At 31.6% G+C, this 12279-nt stretch overlaps 1 protein-coding gene across 1 annotated transcript; it reads right to left on the bottom strand.

Annotated features, from left to right (window-relative positions):
• Nucleotides 1-250: 250 nt before the first annotated feature.
• LOC145130770 (uncharacterized) lies at nucleotides 251-2302 on the bottom strand. The gene has a single exon (XM_079065539.1). The coding sequence runs from the start codon at nucleotides 2300-2302 to the stop codon at nucleotides 251-253; it is 2052 nt and encodes a 683-aa protein (XP_078921665.1).
• Between the last annotated feature and the right edge of the window lie 9977 nt (nucleotides 2303-12279).

Genomic DNA, 12279 nt, shown 5'->3' with positions numbered 1-12279 from the left:
TTTGACATGAGGGTAATGAAAAGGTAAACCCCTAACATTAATCTAATTTGCTTTGGAATATGGTAACTTGTAAATTTGAACGGTCTACGCATCTCTAGAGGCAATTAGTTCGTTTGCGCAAATAGTTTACTACATCTAAAAAATTATAATTAAGAGTCATGCTAACAGAAACAAAAACAATGAAAATTAAAAATTAAAAGTTGGGATTCCTTACAAATGTATATGAAGACATGCAATTGATTGTGCATTATTAATCGTGCAACACTTCTTTATACACCACATTTGATGTATAGACTTCACCATCGTTGAATTGTCCATCAGGGATCACTAATACTTTTGTATTGGCGCGTGAAATCCCTCTGGATAATGCCACATAAAGTTGGCCATGTGAGAAAACCGATTCTGGAAGATAAATTCCTACATTTGGAATTGTTTGTCCCTGAGCTTTATTGATTGTCATCGCAAAACATAATCGAATTGGAAATTGTTTTCTCTTCAGCTTGAACGGGAACATGTCCTCATCAGATGGACATAGAGGTATCCTTGGCAAAAATACCCTCTTTCCAGCATGTTGGCCAACAGCTATTTCGGCATCAATCACATTGTGCTGAAAACTTTTACAAATCAATCGGGTGCCGTTACACAATCCATTTGATGGGTCAAGATTTCGTAACAGTATTATCGGACATCCAACTTTCAGTCGTAGGTAATGAGGGGGTAAACCACTAACACTGAGCGTGTTCAAGAATTCCAAAGGATAGAAGTTATTTATATCGTCTATAGCTTCATCAAAACTGTAGTAAATTCTCTCTTCTCCAATGAATCGGCCAATCAAACGATCATTAATCTCATCGACGCTATCATTTCTTGTGGATAATATTGCACGGGAAATAATATAATCTGATTTAGATCTATTAATTTCCAAAGATGGAAAGATTGCATCAATCAAAGCATTCAATGACTTTTCTTTTTCGGTGAAGGGAATTACCATATCATCAGGGATACGGATAAAGTTTTCATGCACTGTTTCTTCAACTCCATCACCGACACGTAACAGAAAATATGAGAACCATGGATCGATTAGTGCTCTCATATTTATAGTTAATCGCAACTTGATAATCGAAGACCAAAGAGGTGACATTCGTGTGCTAGAATCCACAGTTTGTGCTCGTGTTCCACGTCTAACGACCGGCAACACTTGTCTGAAATCACCTCCCAAAACCATTATCTTTCCACCAAATGGGAGCATCACCCCAGTGATATCTTTCATTATACGGTCAACCGCCTCCAATGCATGTCTTTTAGCCATCGACGCTTCGTCCCATACGATTACCTTTGCAATCCGAAGTAGTTGAGCAATACCACTTTGTCTTGAAATCATGCAGACTGAGTTATTTTCTAGATTGAGAGGAATTTTAAAGCGAGAGTGAGTTGTTCTCCCCCCAGGCATGTTATTAGCCGCAACACCCGATGAAGCGGTTTCAAGTGCAATATGACCACACGAACGAATATTAGCAAGTAGAGCTTTGTACAAAAATGTTTTTCCTGTTCCACCAGGACCGTCTATGAAGAACACTCCAGGAATATCATTATGGACATGCCACATGATCTCATCATATGCAAATTTCTGTTCAGGATTAAGAAAATTTATTGCTTGTAAATGTTCAGATTCTATCACTACAGAACACTCTTCTTGTACCTCACGAAAAACTCCAGATTCTAAATCGACATTTTCATTTATCTGTGGAAGATCAAAATCATCAATATTGTCCCCCATTGATTGTATGAATACCATGATGTCAGTGAGGACCATATTCTGGATTCTCTCAACACTTCCGTATTGTCGCCTATAATCTTCTGAAAGAGCATTGTAATGGTCATCCCATAACTTACGAACATCTCCTGGCTCACAAAAAGTCAATATCGTTGCAAATAGCCTTCTAAGAGCATTGGGAAATTGAAAGAAAGATGCCTCTGTAAGACATTGAGATAAACCATCATCAGACTCTATTAACCCTCTTTCAAGAGCTGCTTTACGAAATGTTGGGTGTTTTACGTTGTTGACTGTGTAAAGATCTTCAAAACATGTTGGGCCATTAATATGTGATAAAAGTAGGCGAAGGTAGTATCGCTCTCCTTCAGCGGGATTAGCAGAAACCAAACGACCTCGCATTAATCCTAGTTTTCGACAATTCCAACGATGTGAGCTCGGATCCCATGTAAATTGTTTTGGAAAATCTTTGTATTTATGTTGTCTCGCATTTTTATCTTCTTTATTTTTTAGAAAAAAAGCAGTCAACATTGATCTCTTATCTTTCTCTTATTCAACAACGCTAGTCAACATATCATCCTCACTGAACCTAACCATTTGTTGATTTGGGAGATGCACTTGCAACGCCATCACAAAAGGGTGGATGTGAGAAAGTGGGAAGCTAAAATCCTCCAAATTGCCTCAGGAGGCGAGACATATAGTGCATCTTGAAACCGTTTTATCTCATTAACTACAACAGGTTGTCCATCCGGATCAATGTTGATAACTTGTTTGTCATGACCCTTGTAAATATACTTAAACACATATTTCACAGAGGTTATACTCGAGCAAACCTCAACATTCATATGACAGTTAAACATCATTAACAACTTTGGGTTATACGGGACCACCCATTTGTTATCCATCTTATTGCCTCGTATGTCCACCTCTATACCATTATCTCTCCTTCGGTACACAGGATATGAGTCCTTTCCTTGTAATGTTGTTTCATTGAATTGTCGAGGGTATCTAAAACGACATTTTTTTGCTCATTCTTCATACAAGGACAGTCAGAGTTTAAGCTACCGCAAGGACCGTGAATCATGTGTGAGACGACTAATTCGTGCATTTTAGGATACTTTTGTGGGTCTGGAATTTCAGCACAAACTATTTTGTCGTAATGGTCTGCATTAGTAAGCTTGTGTGGAGGTCTCATTATCATGAGGAAATGTGCATGTGGCAAACCACGTTTTTGAAACTCAATGACATAAACGTACGCACCCACCACGCCAAGGATGTGCTTTGTGAAGAGTTGTTTCTTAAGATACTCTAACTTAGCACGAAAAACTCTAGACACAAGGTCCGGACGATCTTGAGCCGTCTGCCAAGGGAGCAACTCATCTTTTATTTCTTGCCAGTTTGGATTGCATGTCATAGTAAGGAATACGTCAGGCTTACCGTCATCTTGAACTAAAGTCATGGCATCAAGAAATCGTCGCCGCATGTCACGGGGGCCTCCGATGAAACTTGCTGGCAACACAACACGTTGCCCTATCATAGTCGGTCGAACCTCACTGGCATTAACACAGTCCACAACACCTTGGTATAAATCTGCGCTTATTTTGGACTGGTTTTTTCTACAAAATTCCAAACGTGAAGTCTCGATGTAGATATCTACTACAAATTGTTGTAGTAATCTCCCCCCAACAAAATTACATTATAATTTGACCGGATTTGAAACTTATAACAATAGTACTCTCGCATACTTACAATATTCCGCCCTCTTTTTGTATTAGAGTCTACACAATGTTGATTTCATGAAAAAAAAATTAATGATATGTACAAAATGTATGTTTGTGAGTTTAACTAAATTTTAGAAAGTTATGATATATGTACCTTCTAAATCCCCCTCGATATCTTCGTCGTAATTGCTAATATTATTGATGGGAAATCCATGTCTTGGAATATTAGAATGCCATCCAGACTCACCATTAGGAAAAAACAAAGGATAAGACAATGGATCATAACATCCCCAGTAAGCTTGAATTGTTTGTGCTTTGTCTAATCTGCCATACACGATAATACTTCGTTTATATGCAGCTATGTTGTCATTACCTTCAACCCAAATACCTGCGACCTGAGATTTTTATCATATAAACGATATGATTAAATATGATATGTAATATGCACAATTGTATGTCATACATGATATATTTATTTTATAATTAGTAGACACTAATTATTATGATACCTCAGATGTGGTCGGTCGGTTGTAGACCCTTAGGTCAAGTTCTACTGATGCATTCAAAGTGACTCTGTAATTGTCAAGTGGCCCTAGATCAGCAAGTCTTCGAAATGTTTGCACGTATGGATTTGTAGCAAGAACACGGGTCAAAATTTCAATGACGCTTCTATTAAGATTTGGTTTTCGGAGTCTATACGAAATCTCAGTGTCAGCATCATAAAAATACAACTGTAAGTGCTTAGGGTCTCCATTCTTTGGAACTAACTGATCGATTCTGTGATATATTGCTCCATGCGCACAAAAAGTATATACTCCAGATGTCATATTGGTCATTGTTTTATCCACATCTACACCCATTGATGCGAATGAGAAATCGGTGTTGTATGCACGTATGTTGTGTCTGAACATTTTGCTTAGTTCAGAATTGGATGTGTAAAGATTTCGTAATTCTTCGTGAATATCGGAGAATGCCAACTTTGTCTTTCCCGACATGCAACAAAAGCTGGGGAATTCAAATTGAAATCGTTTTGCTCCGCAATGAACACATGCATTTTGGACTTTTAATACATTATGCTCCATATGCATACCATCATAAACAAAAGTATATGGATCTTGTTGGAGCATGTTGTCTCGCATAATTTGTCTTCTGTTTAGTTCCTTCCGTCGTTCATAATAATTTTTATTATGAATTTTCCTCATCTGTTCAATTCTTACAACATCATTAGTAGTTCCTTCATTGATATTCATTTGATTTGCAACAACATTCGGCATAATTGTCGTAGATCGGCTACTTCCTTCACCATTAGCTATTCTTCTCCGTTTGTTTTCCTTTTGTCGTGCATAATATTTTCTATTGTAGTTTTTTCGTTTTTCTGCTACAAATATTATTTGACGAAATATGAAAAAATTAGTTTTTAGAATCATGCGTTTATTAAATATCCTATGTTTTTAGAAAAATAACCAACATAAAATTAAAAAAGTTAATGTATATATAGATTAAAGAATGATACCACATTGTACCGCTTCCTTTCGTGTTTCATCTTCGGTCCTCATTGAACCTAAAAAGAATAATAAATAATACTATTAATCATACTAAATTGTTCTAGTGAGATAGACCAGTAACTTTTATGCTTACAAAAAACTAAATTAAAATAAAACTTCATCTTAGACTTTAATCCATTTATCATCATTGGTTATCATATTTACCTATTTTACAACAAAAATTGTTGGTTTTAATTTTTTTTATCATTATAGATGTAGGCGCAAGCATGTATTTTTTTGGATTAATATGTAGTTATTGTTGACATTTAATTATACTTTTGGACTTAAAGTTAATTGATTAACTTTTCATCATGCAAACTGATCATATATGGTTTTGGTTTATATTCTTCATTAGTTAGTTTTGGTTGGGATGCTACAAATAAATTACTTAGGAACTTTGTTATTATTTTTATTTTTATTTTCTTAAAATCAACATTAGATACAACCAAAAAAAATCACAAAGATGACATTAATAAATCAAGTCGAGTACAACAAACTTAAAAACTTAATAAAACATTACACACCACAAAGTCTCACTAAATCAAGTTGAGCACAACATACTTAAAAACTAATACATATTTAAAACGTCTACCACAAAAACGCTCACATTGATAAATTGGACTACACCCTATGACCTTAATATAAAAACTTTTCCATAAATATAACATTCACCACAAAACGTCTCACAAAAAATTAAAGATGTTACGATGCATAATCCTAATGTTATCCGCTTCTGGCATTTCCGGTTCGAACTCAATGTCTGTTAATTCGGTTGAAATCAAAATGTTCACTGAAAATAAAATAATATGTAATTAATAACACATATTGAATTAATGAGTTTAATATTTTTTTTGGCAAACATAAAATATTCTTAAAAAATAATAATAACTTACTTGAATTTAGATGGACCAATTTTACTCGAGAGGCATAGATTATGGATTTTTTCTTTATCGCACAAAAGGTCCTTACAACATTTGTTCGCGGTGTTTCATGCAACTTCATATTTATTATATGCCCCCTATTTATAACCAAATATAGTTAAAAGTTATTTAAAATTGTTATATTTTAATATATCTTACATATATACAACATATTCACACTTACGTCCCATCCTAAAGATATATATTATACGAACGAAGTCGGACCCATCTGTTAACATGTACATATTGTATTCTGCCCACGATAATTTTTCCAACCACATCTAAAAATAGAAAGATTTAAATTTATTATGTGTAATTACTTCAAATATTAAATAATATATATATATATATATATATATATATATATATATATAAACATGATTAATAGATAGATATACCGATCATCATTTTCCGACATGTCCTATCTTCCTGTAGAGTTTTAATAGTAGCCACCAACGGATAAAGTGCAAACCCCTTTTCAATATCGGTTGTCAAGCGATTAAACTTTGTCTTGTTGTCGATAATTATCTCCAAATCTCTATGGACAAAGCTATAATTTTCAAATTTGGGATAATCTTCTATCATTTTTTCAACTTGGAAATGACCCAAAGAAAAAACTTGTCCAATCATATTCTTGTTCTCATATAACTGGATAAGGTTTGGCGGGACAATAGCAGCCATTTTGTGTCTCTGATATATAATATAATAGTTAAATAAATAATAAATAATAATTTTAAACATACTAATATACATGTTTTTATAATTAAGTTATAATTACAACTTACATTTTTATCAAGAAGGATAATAAATAGTCTGTTCCTCTTGATGTCTTTCCAAACAAACTCAACCCTCACAGTTGTCAAATCCCACCACATAAAACAACTTTGAAGTGATGCAAAATCTTCAACACAAAAAGGTGAACTCATCTTCTACAAAATTGATCCATATTATATTAGTATGTAAAAACTTACATGTTATTGTTTAAATACTTTGATTGATTATACTTTCAAATATGTTATTTCACTTGCACCAAAAAAACTACCGCAAAAATAAAGTTACCATCATAAATAGTTATTTTTTTATAAATTCGTGAATATCTTAACATACCATAATAACAAAAAAGGAAAACAAAAACATGAACAGTAATTATATTTACTAATAATTACTCCAATATATAATCCTTAGAGTTTTAATGGTATTTCCATATGTATTAATATTCTAAGGTATCACCGTATAAATCATTCTAGCACAACAAAATAAGTCTCGATGATTATTATATTGCATCTAATATATATAGCTATGATAACCTACTTTAAAGCATTGATATAAAAAAAGTACAAAATATGAATAAATCATAACTCAAATAAGATAGTGCAAAAGAAATTATAGATTTTGTAAGTTACCTGATAAGATATGAGAGTTGTTGAGTATGTGTGTTGAAGAGAAATGAAGTGGATGGGGTGATAGTGGCAATGAAGAGGACTCTGTGGAAGAGACCATAAAGGAACAATGAATAAGACTCAATAGAGGGGTTACTTCCATATATTAGTCATTTTTGATAGTTTTTTGATTGCTTTTAGAGTTTTCAGTATCATTATTTCTAAATTCAGCTTTAAAAACGATGGTGTTACATAAATTATCATCTCTGTTGACTTCTTTTGAGTTTTTAGTCTCAATATTTCCATCTTGAGCTTCTAGCCAATGTTGTAAAAGATGAAAATAAGATTTCTAGTAGCGTTCTGCTCCCAATTAGGAATGATGTCTTTTCTCCTTTTTTTTTCATAAAGTTGCTGTCACACTTTTTCTTTTGAACAGTGTCCTACTCTTTTTCTTAGGGTTTGACCTAAATGATGCTGGTGCATGAAGACAAATCAAAATCTTTTATCCATAGGTAAATATAGAAACACAAATAAATTTTAAATTACAATTGAGTATGTTGTACGAATAAGCATTTTTATTGATAACTTTCCTTATATTTTTGCTACAATAAAATAATATAAAGCATTTTTCCATTTAAATTTACCATATCGAGAGTATTGGGAATATAATCAAAATGAAAACCATTTGCATTGTTAATTTAACAATATCTCATTTATATTGAATATATCCTTCATATTGTTTTATAAGAACTCATATGCTTATTTTCAAACTTTATACCACCTGATCATTATAGATTAAGTAATATTTTATATTGTTATCTATGCTTTCAACTCACCAATTCTCTTTTTTTATTTATCCTCTATTTATCTTCTTTTATCATATATTATGAAATTGAAAGATGTTAATTTTATTTGTCAAGAGTGTCAAATTTCTTTTGTAAATGAAACTATATTCTACATTATAATTTATAAAACATTTCACTACACAACTCAGTTAAAATAATATAAAAGTTCAGTTTTAAATATTTTTGAATAAAAACTATCATTTTATAATCTCAATCGCATAGGAAATACAATCGCATAGAGGTTGAGGGTTTTGGATCAAAATTAAATTGTAACGATGCCGAAGGGCTTCTAGCCCAGCGGTACCGGTGTTGCCCTCTCTCCTAGAGGTTGAGGGTTCAAGTCTCATTGGAGACATAGATGGTATTAGGAGTAGTTTAGGAGTAGTGTAGATTTGCCGTTCTAAAAAAAATATCTAACCAATTTTTTTTATATAACCGGTTAAAGTCATTAAAAATCATAGCTTTAAAAAGGTAAATGTACTTTAGTTGTTTATTTCAAGAATTGTAAAAAGTTAGTAAATATGTTCAGGAAATTAAACAACTTCTATTATATTATTTCTTAAGATGGTATTATTAATTTTATGAAATAAAGTATCGACTTATTGGCAAAATTAATTGAAACGGAGATATATACTAAAATTACTATGGTTGGAAAAAAGAAATGGTTGAATGCAAGAAGTGATAATACTACAACAGTTGTGATAATTATTAAAGATACTACCAAATACTAAATTAAAGAGATATAAGAAATCTAGTAATTTATATTTTCTATTCATCTTTTATATACTTTCTTTTTATAACAATACCGTCAACGTTTTTTGATAATTATTTCCTAATTTAGACATTAGTAAATAATTAAAGTTTTGATTATTGCAATTATATATAATAAATATTAGCTTAATGTTAAAAAGTTAATCGTAACTTGGAAACAAAAATTATTTTTTTTTTCAAAAAACCATTAACATTCACATCATATAATTACTTAAAAGAAAAACAAATAACCTAAACATTTTTATCTAAATTCATATGTACGTTTGCAATATGCTATAATATAAGATGATTTTAATGATAATTTTGGTATTAATAGTAAGCATCTGAAATATTGTCAACTTGTGTATAAGCCTCAAAAATCTTGGTCGACAATGTATCATTTTGTTACATTGTATATTTTATTTTTAAAATATCCTTACCCATAGAACTTAGACACATAACTATTTAATTATCCCTTCAGATCTATTCTTTCTTAAGAATTTTTTTAAACTTGTTAACTGAATATGAAATATGAACCAATAAGACAAAAACAACATATCATGATCTAAAAAGATTGATTCACATAAATATGATTATTACAATAAACTTTAAACTCTAAATCTTATTCAAAAAGTGTGTCTGTTCAAAACAATCAGCAATCTTTTAATACTATACCCGTATAACAATGAAAAAATTTCAACATCACAACAATCATTTACATTTAAAATCAGATCTGCAACACAAGAATTTAGTTTGTATCTTTCTTCTCAAACCTAGAGATGGCAATTCCCTGATGCTTCAGGTCCAAATAAGCAACATATTACTTCCAATATTTGAAAATTGAAAGATCTTTCAACCATCCACTGTTTCTTTCTTTTCAAACCCAACAACCATTCGAAACTTCTTCAGGTCTTCTACTTCAAGCCATTCGAATATAACCCAATCTTCTTACTAAACCCCAACATATCTCTTATTCTCAAGCTAATAAATTTTCATCAAAAAAAATTTAGATTCACTTAGGCATTATATCAAACAGTTGGTAGATCTAAACTGAAAGTAGAAAGAAGTACCTAGCGATGGCGTCGAAGAGGAGCATGATGATTGTGAGGGGTTTGGAGGAGGTGAACCGGTTACATCAACATTGTTATAGAAGGTGGATTAGAGGTCGCCATTGATGGTGGTGATGACGACAATGTCCGACTCATTAGCAAGGATGGAGAAAAACAGCTTTTTGTTTCACATTTCTGGACATTATGAGCCATAAGCTACTCATATAACTGACAAAGAAATATCTGATGGTCAACCTCATCGGTGAGGATGGAGAAAAACAGTGACAGGGGCTGAGAGAAACTCTGGTGCAGATTGAGAGCTAAAAAGAGTTTTTGGGGTTTAGAAATTGTGAGCTGGAGATAAATGGACCGGAAAGAACGGGGTTTGTGTTTGTTCCCATGAGTTTTAATTCGTTGGATCCACTATGCATTATAATCATCCGTTGGATCTGACATGTTGACAATCCGTATGGATAGACATGTTGGCAATCCGTGTGAGTTGAAGACATGAGAAGGGAAAGGAATGCAGGGGTTGTACAATACGTTGTTTAGGTCGTCTTTAAGAGTTTTGGCTTATAAAACATGTATCTTGTGCATAAAAACTTGTGTTTAAGAGTTTTTGCTTAAATGCTTTATAAGTAGTATATATATATATATATATATATATATATATATATATATATATATATATATATATATATATATATATATATATCATCGAATCATGGTTCACAAATTTTGTAAAAGAAATACAACTGTCTACTAATATATAATATAATAAATTATTTAATTGAACCTAAAAAATTATACCTGCACATATTATTAATATGTGCAGGGCCGGTCCTAAGGATTCAAATGCCCAGGACGAACCGGAAAAAATGGCCCTTAGGCCTTAACATGTAACAAATTAAATTACATAAACTAAATTTTTTTAAAACGACAATAAACTTTATAGATAAACTTATCTAAAGCACCGACGTCAACCTTTTTCTTTTCTTCATCTAGTTTCTTTTTTTAGGTTTTCGACTACCGGATGGTTATTTAGACTTGTCAGTTGTCACTACAAGTTCATTAGTTTTAACTTTCAACATTCAACATTCATTCAGATTTTAGAATTTCAACATTAACTAATAACCGTATGATAAAGTGATTTTGATAATCTATTCATTCAACTATAAACGCAAACTATTCAAATTCAACATTCAATTTCAGAATTTTTAATAACATAAAACAATATACATTCAATTTCTGTTAAGTGATAATATTCAATTTCTAATAACATAAATTAGTCAATTTATGAATTTTGCATTTTGGAACACAAATGTTGAATGAATATGAATGACTAAATGCTTACCTGATTAGTAATCGTCTAATCGATTAACATAGAGTGATTTGTTAGGCTTGATCGATTAACAAACTTGCTGATTTGTTGAATGATTGGTAATCGACAAAATACAATTATAATCGCTTATGGCTTGGCTTCTGTGCTGCGTTCCCCAGTTCTCATGTATCTACTTAAATTGTCGAGTGGACTTGGACAAACCTAACATGCATTCATTTGTTGGGCCTCATAGTATATAAACAAAAAAAAAATGGGCCCCATTAGAAAAAGGGCCCTATGCATATGCCCAGATTGCACCTACTCTTCTTGAATATGTGGACTTGTCTTGCTTTTTAACCATCTAATTGGCATTGAAGTCCGACTTTTGATTAATCATAATTCTAAAATTAGTATTAATGATTCATCATGAATTATGCTATAGAAAACCTACACAAAATAATTCATTATTTACACTTCTGTACATTTTTAAACCTTAATTTCACATCTCAACTAGTAAATTGTTAATATATTAAGTACTAATGCATGCTAAAAGAATGTGCTCCTTGATGACCGATGTGATTTGCAATAAAAACTCTAAAATAAGACGAACAAAAAATAAGAGAGAGTTAATGTTGATATTAGACACTAAATAGTAAATTTGTGTTCATATAATAACTAAACTTTTTTATGTTGTAAAATATTAACACTTTGTTTTTGATTCAAAATGGTTTTTATTACCGATGATAGTATATTGACCATTTTGAATAAAAATTAATAAATCCAATAAGTATTTATAACTTAAATGAGTTTAATACTATGTAAATAAACACAAATTCAATAATTCATTGCCTAATTACAACCTTAGCCCAATATTAAACCCAATTAACCTGACTGTTTTCTTTAAATTAACAAGCTATCAAAATTCCAAAGTTTTGTTAACATTGTTCTTTGTCCGTTTGTCCCAAACCCAACATATTTC

The sequence above is a fragment of the Lactuca virosa genome, chromosome 8 (assembly GCF_052849685.1).
Source record: "Lactuca virosa cultivar CGN04683 chromosome 8, Lactuca_virosa_CGN04683_v6, whole genome shotgun sequence".
NCBI classification, from domain to species: Eukaryota; Viridiplantae; Streptophyta; class Magnoliopsida; order Asterales; family Asteraceae; genus Lactuca; species Lactuca virosa.
Note: the sequence above shows the minus strand (reverse complement) of the source record. Positions and strands in the feature narration are given on the sequence as shown.